This window comes from Aplysia californica, unplaced genomic scaffold, assembly GCF_000002075.1.
Source record: "Aplysia californica isolate F4 #8 unplaced genomic scaffold, AplCal3.0 scaffold00593, whole genome shotgun sequence".
NCBI lineage: Eukaryota > Metazoa > Mollusca > Gastropoda > Aplysiida > Aplysiidae > Aplysia > Aplysia californica.
Window position 1 is genome coordinate 68977 of NW_004797863.1, and position 13758 is coordinate 82734.

The 13758-nt window shown below is 43.3% G+C and overlaps 2 protein-coding genes across 2 annotated transcripts in view; both read left to right on the forward strand.

Moving 5' to 3' along the window:
- The window catches only part of LOC101856533 (TBC1 domain family member 2B), a gene marked incomplete at its 5' end in the record, with an annotated part of 54335 nt that extends 50394 nt beyond the window's left edge, over positions 1–3941 (forward strand). Inside the window, 4 exon segments of the mRNA XM_013087488.2 lie at positions 57–194; positions 1333–1399; positions 2346–2437; positions 3840–3941. Of these exon segments, the coding sequence (XP_012942942.2) occupies positions 57–194; positions 1333–1399; positions 2346–2437; positions 3840–3941 (399 nt within the window).
- An 852-nt stretch (positions 3942–4793) lies between these two features.
- The window catches only part of LOC106012983 (serine-rich adhesin for platelets), a gene marked incomplete at its 5' end in the record, with an annotated part of 12244 nt that continues 3279 nt past the window's right edge, over positions 4794–13758 (forward strand). The window contains 6 exon segments of the mRNA XM_013087490.2: positions 4794–4901; positions 5339–5472; positions 6539–6731; positions 8442–11627; positions 12256–12386; positions 13565–13684. Of these exon segments, the coding sequence (XP_012942944.1) occupies positions 4818–4901; positions 5339–5472; positions 6539–6731; positions 8442–11627; positions 12256–12386; positions 13565–13684 (3848 nt within the window).

Here is a 13758-nt window from a genome sequence, read left to right on the forward strand (position 1 = left end):
CTCTCCCCCCCTCCTTTCCCACCCTTGTTCACAACCCCCCCCCTGTCTCGTCCCAGGTTGCATTCCGCACGCTGAAGCCGTTTCCCCGTCGCCATGACATCGTGAGTAAACAAACCTTCTATCTGAATGCGCTCAAGGAGAAGTACAGATGGCGGGACCTACAGAGGCTGGCGCTACAGGAGAGGGAGAACGCTGTGAGTGAGATTGTTGGCTCAGAGGTTTTACGCCCATATCGTAACAAGATTGTAGATGGTTTACAGCACTATCGAAACAAATGTGATTGTTTAGGAGATGCACTGAGTCACTCTTTGCTAAAAAGTAAATGTATAACAGCACCATCGAAAACAACGTGGTCATTTTGGAGACGCCTAGGGTGGCTGTTTGATACATTGTGGTCGTTCAAGAGTCACTGTTTGGTACATTTAAAATGTGTTACAGCCCCATCGAAACAAATGTGATCAATTAATAGAAGATGTACGGAGTCACTGTTTGATAGTTACAATTAACGATTTACTGCACTCTCGAAACAAATGTGGTCGTTTAGGGGATGCACCGAGTCATTGTTCGTTATAATATTTTGTCAATGAGCAATACCCTTTCAACATAATTAAGATCGTTTTGAAGGACACGGATTGACTGTTTGCTTGATATCTTACTCCCAAATCAGGACGCAAAATGAGTGACATTCATAATTATTTGTTATACTTTGTCATTGTGTGAAATGCTCCCTGAACAAAGTTACGTTTGAGTATGTTTAATGGTCACTTAGAGGGATACGGAGTGACTGTTTGCTTGATGCTTTGTTACTCTCATATCAAAACAACTGTAATTTTTCAGGAGGAGAAATGTGTCAAACTTATTCATTTTTATTTTATGCATGTAAATACGCTCGTATGTTATGCTCTATCCACGCAATCGTGGCCGTTTAGAAAGAAAGCTCAATGACTGTTTAGTCATATTTTAAATGACCCTATCAATATAATTGTCATTATTTAAGAAGGACATAGAGTAATTGTTTGATTAAAGTTGTATGCCCCCATCAATGGAATTGAGATCACTTAATACATAAATAGCGCCATTGTTTGGGTAATGCTTAAATATGCCTCTATCAACGCAATTGAGTCCATTTTGGAAGTGGAATGGATGCGTTAATGTTTTAAGGCGGTTCCACAGTTTTGGTCATTTAGAGTGCAGGGTGATCTGGCTATTTAAAACATTATCAATTTTTGTTTTTATTTTTATTTTTTCACTTTTGAGTTGTATTTTTAACCATTCTAAAATCTACTTCTGCTATTGTTTGACGTATGCGTCTGCCATCTTTTCGTCTGTCAGTTCCAGAGCCTGGACGGAGACCCAGAGAGCCCGCGAGGTTTTGAGTGCTGCGCCGTGACCCGCCCCGGTGAGTAGCCTGTTGAACTTTAACCTTTTGACGGGGTTATAATAATAAATAAGCTAGCTCCACTGTTGTGCATTTTGTGAACTTTCAGAATGTAGCTGCAATTTTTTTCTGGATGTAATGAAACCATTTTAGAATACGTCTTTATATTTTCTGTCATGAATTTGAAGTAAACGTATTTTGATTTGTGCGACTCGTGGTGCGAAACAAAACAGATTAGGGGAAATTGTAGCCTTCTATGGAAACGAAGCAAATTGGGCAAGGGGTAGTGGTTTCGTTGCTCTAGCTTTGTGTTGAAGGATTATTTGTAAGTGGTTTTTTTTTTAATGAATTAAAAAAAATTATGTTTGAAAACAAAATATGCCCTAGCACGACAACTGTTGTGGCTGTTTTATCTAGAGTTTGTGCCTCACTCCCCAGGCGAGTGGGTGGTTGGCGGGCACTCCGGTGTGGTTTGCCCCGTCTTTCCTAGCAAACATCTATCGTCTTTATCGCTCCTCGCTCACTTTATAATAATATTTTTAAAAACTCTTTTGTCTAATCGTCGACACCTGTATGACTTAATTGTGTTGCAAATGCCGTAAAACGTTTACTGAAACGAAATAGTATGACTATGTATAAGCACCACAGCTGTGGCTGTTTGATCTAGAGTTTGTTCATTTTCCCCCTATTCCTCAGGCGAGTGGGTGGTTGGCGGGTGCTCTGATGTGGTTTGCCTCTTCTTCCCTATCAAACATCTATCGTCTTTATCTCACGTCTTTATCTCTTCTCCTTCTTTGTTGTGATTGTTACTCTTTTGTAGCACCTCTAATTTTCGACACCTGTAATATTTAATTCTGTTGCAAATGCAGTGAAACACTTACTTAAACGAAATAACATTATACGTAAACATCACAACTGTCGCTCTTTGATCCAGAGTTTGTTCATTGTTTGTTCCTCTACTCCTCAGGTGAGGCGTGGGTGGTGTACGGTTCCCCACCGCTATCCCGGATCTGTATCGTGGACTGTCACGAGCAAACGATGACAGACACAGAGATTGTGGTGAGACCCGATACTGTTGCTAAGTCTAGAGTGTAATACCAGTAAAATATGCAAACAGATCATTGCTAAAGGCAAAAGTAAAGTGTATAATTAACCACCCTACCCCTCCAAGAAAAATATGAATAAATAAATGAAAAAAATAAGTACATGAAGAAATAGATAAATAAATAAACAAATAAAAAGAAATTAATTTAAAAAATATATGTATAAAATAGATAAATAATTATGTGAAATGTCTCGGCACATTAATGCTCACGCCGAGATCATAGCTCGCTGAATATTTCTCTTTTCTGGGAGACAGGTATATCCCTTTCAGCCCATGATGTTAGCCCTCACTGTCAGGTTTGAAGCAGCCAGCCTCTTAAAAGATCAATATTTTGTCGATGGGGATGTAAAAATGTTTAAACTTTACAAATTAACAATGTTTGCGGGTACACAATAATGACCAACTTGTAAATCCGGCAAGGGAAACTACAAGGTTTTTGTCCCCGTTTTCCAGAGGATGTACTTTATTATGTCACTTGTAACCGATTTTTATAAATTCAAACACTTTCTCCAGTATAATATGTGAGGCGTGCTGACAAAGGATTTGAGACCTATGGAAATAGATACATCACGCTTATATAGGTGCAGTTTTTACAATTTATAAGTTTGAATTACTAAAAGGCATATTAAAGTTAAAGAATATGGCATCAATAGAAAATCTACAAATTCGAGCCTAGTGTCGATTTTTGGCCAACATCTAAACTTGTGGACTGAGAGAAGTAACTCATTTTGTCAGCACGTCTCAAATATTATTTTCCCACGTGTAGACATTTTCGACATTTTCCCTTTTTGTTTCTGCGTGGATCTTTTTTTGTGTTGGCTATAATTTTGTATTATGTTTGTGTGTGGGGAGGGAGGTAGGGGTATATGTAATTTTTGGTGTGTTTGGGTTTTTTGTGTGCATAAGAGGGGTGTTACGTGTGTGCGTCTCTCTCTCTCTCTCTCTCTCTCTCTCTCTCTCTCTCTCTCTCTCTCTCTCTCTCTCTCTCTCTCTCTCTCTCTCTCTCTCTCTCTCTCCCCCACCCCTCTCCCCCGACGCATATTTCCCCGACGCATATTTTTTCTCTCTTTCTCTCTCTGCGATGTGTGTGTGTGTGTGTGTGTGTGTGTGTCTTTGAGTGTGTGTGTGTGTGTGTTTGTGTGTGTGTGTGTGTGTGTGCGTGCGTGTGTGTATGTCTGTGCGTGTGTGTGTGTGTGTGTGCGTGAGTGTGTGTCCTTCTTTTCTTTGTATGTTACTCTTTATCAAGACTTCTAATCTTCAGCCCTTGTTGACCTTACTGTGCTGAAAATGCCGTAACACTGTTACTAACGCTAAAACCACTCTGTTTTTGTTGACGCTGTGCTCGGTGGTCCACAGTTCGAGACCCGGGTGTTGTCTATCGCCGCTGTACCTGGGGAGATGGTTCTGTTGGGTACCCTGGACTGGTGTGTCTATGCTTACAGTCAGAACAACAGGTAAATCGTACTCCTTGTTTTTTATCTTTTAAAAAATATTTCTTTTGTCGTTATTATTATTATTATTATTATTATTATTATTATTATTATTATTATTATAATAATAAAAATAATAATAATAATAATAATAATAATAATAACTTAAACACATCGAGTCACTGTATCTATCTATTGGAAAGTTGTGTCCTTCTCAGCCCGTTTTGATCCCTATAGGCAGGATAAAGCAACGAGCCTCTTAATTATCTTAACTGTGTTATTGGAGGTGTGTCTACATTTTTACAAAGATGTAATTCTGTTATCGCCCAGCCTTTTCTCCAACCTACTTGTACATAACTGTAATTATGTTTATGTGGTACTTTTTACTCAAGCTGCAATGTATTTTTCTGTCTATCTTTCATATTATTCCCTGCACTAAACAGACGTTAAGGGTGGTTGTCGGGTGTTCTGGTGTGGTTGCTCCTTCTTTCCTATCAAATACATCTGTCGTCCGTATCTCTGCTCCTTCTTTTGTTTCTTTGTTGTTGTATTTTTTACTGTTTGTTACTCCGTTGTAACACCTCTAATCTTCAGCAATTTTAACACCTTATTGTGTTGCAAGTGCCTTATAACTTTTACAGTGGGTGGTTGGCGGGTGCTCTGGTATGTGGTTTGCTCCTTCTTTCCTTATCTCCCCCTTCTTCTTTTTTATGCTTGTTACTCTCTTGTAACATCTATAATCTTCTTGCGCTCATATGCCCTTATGCAGTTGCGAGCGCCGTAAAATCTCTATTAAAACTAAAACAAGAACTCTTACAAAAACAAACATAAAGATCCGTTATTGCGTGGATGTGTCCACAGAGAGCTGTTGTGGGAACAGAGAGTGCACGACGCCGTGCTGTGTATGCAGGTGTACAGGGACGAGGAGGGAGACCACTCCAACAGGCTCTTTGCCGCCATGGCCGACGGGACTGTGGCTGTCTTTGAGGTGTGTGGTAGTAAAAAGTTTATAGATTGTTTTTATTGTGAAAAGATGAAAATAAAAAGACAAAAAGACATTGAGAAAAATATAAAGAGAGGGAGAGAAAGGGAGTGAGGGAGAAAGAGAGAGAGAGAGAGAGAGAGAGAGAGAGAGAGAGAGAGAGAGAGAGAGAGAGAGAGAGAGAGAGAGAGAGAGAGAGAGAGAGAGAGAAAGAGACACAGAGAGAGAGAGAGAGAGAGAGAGAGAGAGAGAGAGAGAGAGAGAGAGAGAGAGAGAGAGAGAGAGAGAAGGGGGTGGGAGAGAGATATTAAAGTGTTCTTTACTTTCTCAAAACAAAAAAATAAAAATAAGGTATGTTATAACCATGTTGATGTAACAGTTACTTAATTTGGATTGACAATAAATTTGGTTTTGTTTTGTGTGTGTATCTTCATTTTAAACAGAACATCACTGCCAGCTGTGCATCCTATGACCTTCTCTACCTCCCCATTGGGCAGTCTCAGGTCACATGTCTTCAGTTGCTCGGCAACCAGCTTTGGTGTTCTTGTGGAAACACAGTGTCCATCATTCATGCAAGGTGATTCATTAATTATGATTGGAATCGTGTATTATTTCAGGAAAAAAAAAATACACACGTTATGTCTAAGATCAAAAGAGTCCAAATTTTCTAGCCTGGCAAAGTCATAAGAATGCCTGATTTCAGAACTCCAAAAGCAGTATTCTATTATGTGTTGTCCTCAGAGAAATGTTAAGTTGGAGCCAACAAAAGTGCCACAAAGATACTCTGGAAATGTCTCTGAAGGACTTCATCAATAATTCTTCGACCTGAGAGTTCCTGTAGCTCAAGTCAAACTCATTTGGAGAGCAACAGTCACAGAGTGGGCAGCAAGTAACAATTTAATGAGGCTTCATGATTTGAAATTGTTGAAGCTAAAGAGACAAGCAAATAAACAAATCTAACAGCGTTCTCCCTCTGTCGTATATAATATGATCATCACGCGGAACTGGTTTTATGATGCCAATGAACCAATCTAAATTGTGAAGGCGATGGCATTAAAAAGCAATTGATTTAAAAATTCACAAACCTATAGACACTACCCTTCTGTGTGCTCCTGCCAGTTCACTTGACCCTATAGATCGGTTCTTTCAATGTCTGCTAGATAAATGATCTAAATTGTGTTGACGAGTTTGTAAATATTTGCATGCAAAGCTCTCAAACCAAACGACCTTCTTCCTTTGTGTATCGGTACCCCAGCACTCTCGCTGACAGTGACCTGTTATTACAATGCAACTTATCATCATCATGTGCGGCATCTGCGACAGACACCGATTATCGTTGATTCTCCATTCATTCCTTTGCTAGGATGCTTTCAAGAAAGCTACATTATCCTGACCTTTCCCTGTCACCGTATTATTCTGTTTAGGCTCTCGAAATAGGTAATGTATACTACTCGATGATCTAAATTGTGTTAAAGGGGGCGTACATTTTATTAAAAACTTCACAATCCAGATAACATTTTCCCCGTACGTGTTTCTCCCAATGTCAACTAAATGATCGAAAGTGTTTTGATTAAGGCTCAAACAACGTAATAATACAAACTTCACAATCATAACGACATTGCCTCTCCCTATGTTTCTCCCAGCACGTTGGACCCAATGGACCGGTTCACTGTGTCCGCTAACCCGTACGACACAGTTCTCTCCCTTGTCCCCGGACTTCCTGGCGTGTGGCTGTCCGTGAGGGGTTCCAGTGTCCTTGAACTCTGGGACCCCATGAGTTTGTCCTGCAAGATGCTCTACGATACTCGGACAGGTCGCTACCCCAACTTAAGAAAGGTCAGTTGACCCTGATGATTGATTTTCGTTTACCATTCATCTTAATAATCGTAGCAGCAGCAGCACTAGCAGAAACAAATTAAATATTATTGCTTGCTCTGACTTATTTTCATTTTTATCCAGTTGTCGACTGATTAGTGAGGTCAGATTCTGAAATTATGTTCAGAAAGCTGGGTGGTCGTTGGTCATATCGATTATGTGACATTGAGCAAAGAGTTATATCCCTAGCTGAAAAAAGAAGGAGCAGCGTTGTAATAATCAGTAGCTGTAACGGCGTGCTATGTAATATTATCATTACTGATGTTGTTTTTTGTATTACGTGATGTCGATATAATAACAGAATTGTTTTTATGAATGCACTGTACGAAATATCGTGACCAGCATCTGTGATGTAACGATTTGGCTCTTTGCCAGTATAACACTCATAAGACATGAGTTCGATTTTTTGTGTGGGGTCAGGAAAGTATATTATTGAGAATCTCCATCTTTTAGCAGGAATGTTTCATCCCTCTCATTCCGAATTAGCCTAATAAGCAGTCCGCCTTCTTAATGATCTATATTGTGTAATCATCATCATCCGGTGCCTTGCCGACTGACGTGGGCGATCATGGACCTCCACTTCCATCTGTCTTTCGGAGCAGCAATGGTGTCTGTTGTTCTTGCTGCTCCCAGTCATGTTGTCATCTTGTCCAGTATCTTTTCCCTCTGTCTGCCTCTACCTCTCTTTCCATCAAACTTTCCTGTTGTTACAATGTTCTCTAATGCTTCTTTCCGCATTGTGTGTCCGAAAAAATTTGCCTGTCGTTTTCTTATATTCGTGATAAGTTGTTTTCTATAATTTGCTTCAACCAGGACTTCTTCATTTGTTTTTCTAGCTGTCCATGGGATACGTAGCATGCGTCTCATGAACCACAACTCGGCCGCAACAATTGTTCTTTCCAGCTGTTTATTGATTGTCCATGCTTCGCACCCGTATACTAGGATTGGCTCGATATTGTGTAAACCGGAGCGTAAAAACTGTACAACCACAGCTATATTTGGGAAACCTTTCTGCTGTTGTCTAGAACTCTTCATACTGTTTGAGGAGGTGAAGAAGTAAGGAAAGACTTTAAAAGCACGCACCGTCACGCCCGACTTCTTAATGGTCTAAATTTTTTTTGAATGGGGAGAGGGGGGGGGCTTGGGACATTTACATAATCACATCCTACATGACATCAGGGCTACGCTTCTCTCTCTCCGAGACCAAACATTGACAACACACTCTATGGAACATTACAGCAACTACAGCAAACCTGCACTTATCACTACATGGCATGTGACAGAGGGGCGAGAGCCGGCTGGATTGACAACAACAACAACAACAACAACAACAACAACAACAACAACAACAGCAACAGCAACGACAATAACAGTGGGTGGTTGGAGGGTGCTGTAGTGTGGTTTGCTTCTCCTTTCCTATCAAACATCTATCGTCTTTAGCTCCCCTCCATCATTGTTGTGTTTGTCACTCTCTTGTAACATCTCTAACCTTCGGCACTTATATGACCCTATTGTGTTGCAGGTGCCGTAAAACTTTTACTAAAACTAAGACTCATCAACAACAACAAAAACAACAACAACAACAACACTAATAACAACATCAACAACTGCAACAACAACAAAAACAACAACAACGGCAACAATCATAACTATATAATATGTGCATTTCAGGAAGACGACACATACTTCAACAACGCGCGCATCACGTCCATCCTGGCCTTAGACCACAGCGTGTGGGTGGGGACAGGGGAGGGAACTCTCATCACCTTTGACGTGTTCACCCAGGGCAAGACGCCCTCCGACTCCTCCCCCTTCATGACAGAAGCCGTGGGTCTCACGGACATGGAGGACAGCCAGTCGTGGCTGACCCTCCAACACAAGGGGGACACTGATAGTTTGACGCGGCTGGTTGAAGTAGAGAAGCGAGTGAAGGACTTGTACTGTCAGAGGCTAGTTGGAGACAGCTTTGTTGCGGATACGTCACGTGATACGTCAAGTGATAATAGCCTACTTCCTCCTTCCGCTCCTCTTACTCCTCGGGGTGACGGGGAAGGGGACAACTCTTCCACAGTGTCTTCTGCTGCTGGTGTCGCTCCTCCTGCTGGTAAACTCACTTCGGGGAACCGTTCGGAAAAAGACAATGCTAAAGTTAGAGATAACTCCCGTAGCTCCTCTGACCAGGGGAAGCCAGCGGGTGTTAAAAACGTTCGAGAAGGTTCTCGAAATATTCAGAATATGCGGAGGGAAGCGGCAGGTGGTCAAAATGGTAAGACCTCATCATCTAGCAACAGTTCAAAAGTCAAGTCAAAGACTGACAGAAGTTCTTCTGGCTCGGCCGGCAAGGCTTCTGTGGAGAAAAAATTGTCCACCGGCTCCAACAAGACGGACGTGTCGGTGACGTCAAATGTGTTGGCCGAAACCGACGACAACTCGTCGGCCGTCACGAAAATGTCATCGGCTGTTAGTGGGTCCCACACGTCGGGCGCCGTGTCTCAGAACGACTCCGGATACGCCAAGACCGGAAGCTTCTCGTCCACCTCCTCGTGTGCGCCAGACTCCACGTCCCTGAACAACACACTCGTCGCGGACCGGAGCTCTGATGAGGGCAAAGGTCAGGACGAGTCTGTGAGTAACGGCCACCTGCCAGAGCCCCCCTCCGTGTATTATTTGTACAGACCTGATATGGAGAAAGACGAGCCAAAAAGAAAAGATTCTGGGAGTGATCAGAGTGTTGCGAAAACAGATTCCGGCCAGGGTTTGGCTCGTGGCAAAAACTCAACTTCTCGTTTAATGCAGGAGGGTCGAACAAAAAATAAGTCTGAAGACAGTGGGGTGTCATCTATTACAGATGATAACATTCCTAACGCCAAGGAGAAAAAAGACAATGAAAACGCTAAGAAGATCAGTTCCTCTTCCGACAGATCTTCATCCAACAAACACCTACCGTCAGATAAACTAAATGGCGTGCAGACTTCAGAACAAATCAAGAACATGAAGAACAGGCTGAAAAACTCTGGTAGCTCAGATCCCGGGGATGACTTTCAAAAGGAAAATAACCTCGAGTGTTGTATAAATAAGGGGTCGAGGTTTTATTCCAACGGCGACAGCGATATTTCAAGCATGTCTCAAACCGAGGACAATGCTGAGACCGCTGAGTGCGAAGGTAATGCAACCACAGATGTTGTACTTTCTGACAAAGAAGAAGCAGCTCTTGGCGACTCACTGAAAGTTGATGAGAAAACCTCGAGTCCACCGGCAGACGACCAGAACGTTGGTGTCGTCGTCGTCCCTGGACAGAGGTCGCAGACGAGCCAGTCTCTCGAGTCCAACGGGCGGAGTGTGTCAGAAGATTCGAACAAAACGTGTGGTTCCGACGACGTTTTCTCGGAGGATACCCCCATAGACACGTCGTTAGAAACACCGACACAGGACGGCAGTCACGCCAACCCTCCGCCGGGACATGGACGTTCTTCTGAATTCGAATCACCTGAGAAGGATGTGGAGGATACTTCTTTCTCTAATTCTACAACACCGTGTGGTGGAGACGTTTCTGTCCCCAACGGACATTGCGTTAACGGGTATTTAAGCGACAAACATGGGTCCCAAGAAGACGATGTTGTAACAACGCCTGTGGAAAGAGCAGTCGCCCACAGAAATTCCCGAAGAAGCACGCTCGCTAACGTCCGGTCTCTTGCAGCTCAGTTTGAGGCGAAGGTGAAGGATAATTCTGTGGAGTCACCTTCCTCATCTCCTACGAAACTCAGATCACCAACAAGGCCTGTTGGTGTTCCAGAAAGCTTAGTCGCCCCCAGAAATGGGTCTCTGGGCAAAGAAAGGACGGGCGTCGAACGACCCTCCAGTCTCCCTCTCGCCCCTAACGGGCACACAAAGCTACGTCGGGTCGTCTCTAACCCGGTCGGCGGAAGACCGCGACGGTTTGCTGGGAAGTCTGAGACGTTTTCTCAGTTTTACGTCGAGCTTCATAAAGCCCCGACCCGTGATACAGACGTGAAGGAGATAGGATTAAAAGACTGTCAAGCGAAGCTGTGCAGCAAATCGGAGATGCTCAGTCCGGAGGATTCTTCAAGAACGACAGCGACCACCCCGAGCACTGTCACGGAGACAGAAAGCGTTGCTAGCAACGCGGACATTGACACCAAATTCTACGGGGACTCGGACGAAGAGACTTGTGTTCACGAGGCTCGTGTTCAGTCTTTCAAGAACACCTACAAAAAACTGTCCTCTGTCAACGCACCCAAATTTCGCCCACAGACTGAAATAATTCCCGAAAATGATGCAGGCTCAGGAAAAGATTTGACCCCGAGCATTCCGGAGAAGCAGTCAGTCGAGTCAACCGCCCCAACACCCGCCGCCGATAGCATCGGGGGAGGCGATGCCTCCATCACCAGTGACGTCACACCCCAATCTTCATCCACGACCCCCGCCCCCTCCTCTACAGTATCTTCTTCCACAGTTTCTGTCCTTTCGCGGAAGAGAACTTTTTCCTCCTCCTCCTCCGGCGGCGACGCCTCTCGTCTGCTCAGCCGGAAAGACTCTGACGTCAGCAGTATCCAAGACAACAACATGCAGTCACGTGACCCCGAAGCTCAGTGGCGATTGGACTACACGAACGTTCACGTTGACACGGACGCTGACAGCACCGCCATGTCGTCTGTGTCTGAGGAGGCAGGGGAGGGAACGGATGAAGGGGAGGGGCATCTGACGTCTGCGACAGGGCGGAGGCTCAGCGGTCTGAGTACCAGCTCTGATGTCAAGGACCAGAGGCTGAGTCAGTTCCTCAAGGACACGGCGGCTTCTTTCAGCACACAGTTCGGGCACTCGCTGGAGGAGGACTCGGTGAGTTAGGGTTGTTTATTTGTGTATTTGTTTGTTTGTGCTTTTATTTGCAAGTTTTTGGCGTGGCCGGAATTATCAAGAAAGGGTGACAGAGAGTAGAGAGAGAGAGAGAGAGAGAGAGAGAGAGAGAGAGAGAGAGAGAGAGAGAGAGAGAGAGAGAGAGAGAGAGAGAGAGAGAGAGAGAGAGAGAGAGAGAGAGTTAGAGAGAGAGAGAGAGAGAGAGAGAGTTAGAGAGAGAGAGAGAGAGAGAGAGAGAGAGAGAGAAAGGGGGTGGGGGTGGGGGGCTTCCGACTACTACTACTACTGCTACTACTGCTACTACTACTACTACTACTACTACTACTACTACTACTACTACTACTACTACTACTACTACTACTACTACTACTACTACTACTACTACTACTACATCAACAGCAACAACAGCAACAGAATGACTTACACTATTGTGTTATGGCAATAACGTAATATTTGCAAAGAACATAGAGCATACTATTGAACAGCAATCTTACGCTTGAGAGCATACTGAAGAGTATGGATTTGCGCTATAATATGAATGCAACTATCGTTAATGATATTTCTTATAAATAATCAATGTCCCCCTCCACCCCCACCCCCTCCCCTGCAGATGTCAGCGTTCCTGAACACGCCCACCATGAGCTGCAACTCCTGGTCTTCCTATGACGAGATCTCCACCCCGCCCTGTGCTGACGTAACAACCAACAAGCACAACGGCTTCCCCAGGTCCAGCGTGGTCAGGTAACCCACTCTTTGCCCAAGTATTTCTCGTTCGATCGCTTTTGTGATTCTTTTCTCTGCCAGTTAGATAGCTTAGATAGCTATACGAAATGACGTAGTCTAAACAGACGTATGCACTGCTCACAGCCGAATTGCCCGGGCTCTAGCATGGAAATCACCAGGAGAGAATGCGTCGCTGTTTCAGGCTCTTCCTCTCTACAGCTTTTTTATTATTGCATGTGTTTGGTACCCCAATTTTTAACATTTGAAACATTTAAGATTAAAAGGTAGGTTGTTTTCGACCCCCTTGTAGGGCCAACTCAGGCCCAGGACATGATGAATATTCCCGCACACAATTACTGGACATTTTTGTGGGAAGAAGAAAAGCTCCCTACAAGCGGATTGAACTTACTCTTGCTTGCATACGATGGCAAAGAGTCTAACCAGAATACATGAAATGGTAGAAGGGCTGCTTTACAGTTGAGAATAAACGTAGACTTCTACAATAAATTATGATACCTTCAAGATGAAATTCTGTGTAATGACATCATGTTCTTCATATCAACTCGAGCAAAATATCCAGAGTATTTTGTTTTCATTCTCTGCAAAAATAGAGGGCAAAAAGGGGTTGAGGTCTGTGTATAAAATTCAAAGTTCTCTCACAGGAAAGAAAATAGTGAAAATAGTCTTGATATTATTATTCCTCTTTTTTCAATATGAGCAAGAGGCATAGAGAATCTAGTGGTATGATGACCATAGAAGGCAAAATGGACAGGACAATAATATTGTTTATTTATGGCATCCGAGCAGAGAAATAGATGAATGATGAACCAATATCACTGATGTCGTCTAAAAAAAAAAAAAAAGAAAAAATGTCTTACTATTGTGGTGGGTGGTTGCCGGGTGATCTGCTGTGGTTTGCTCCTTCTTTCCCGTCTAACTTATCGTCCTTACCTCCCCTCCTTCTCTTCTTTGTTGGCTTCTTTCTAATAACAACTCTAATCTTTGGCCTTATATATTACCTAATTCCGTTGCACATGCTGTAAAACACTTACTAAAAAATTTTTAAAAACTTTTTGTGTTTGTTAATCTCTTGTAACTCATCTAATCTTCGGTACATATATGACCTGATTGTGTTGCAAGTGCCGAAAAACTCTCACTGAGACTCAAACTAACCATTGTGCCTGCTGTGTCAGCAGCATGGGCAGCCGCAGCACCAGCATTGCCAGCACCATGGACCTGTTGTACAGCGCGGACCTGTCGCTCATGAGCAAGAACAAGATCGCTGACAAACCGGTCAAGTGGCTCCTCAACACAGAGTACGTCGTTTGTGTGTGTGTGTGTGTGTGTGTGTGTGTGTGTGTGTGTGTGTGTGTGTGTGTGTGTGTGTGTC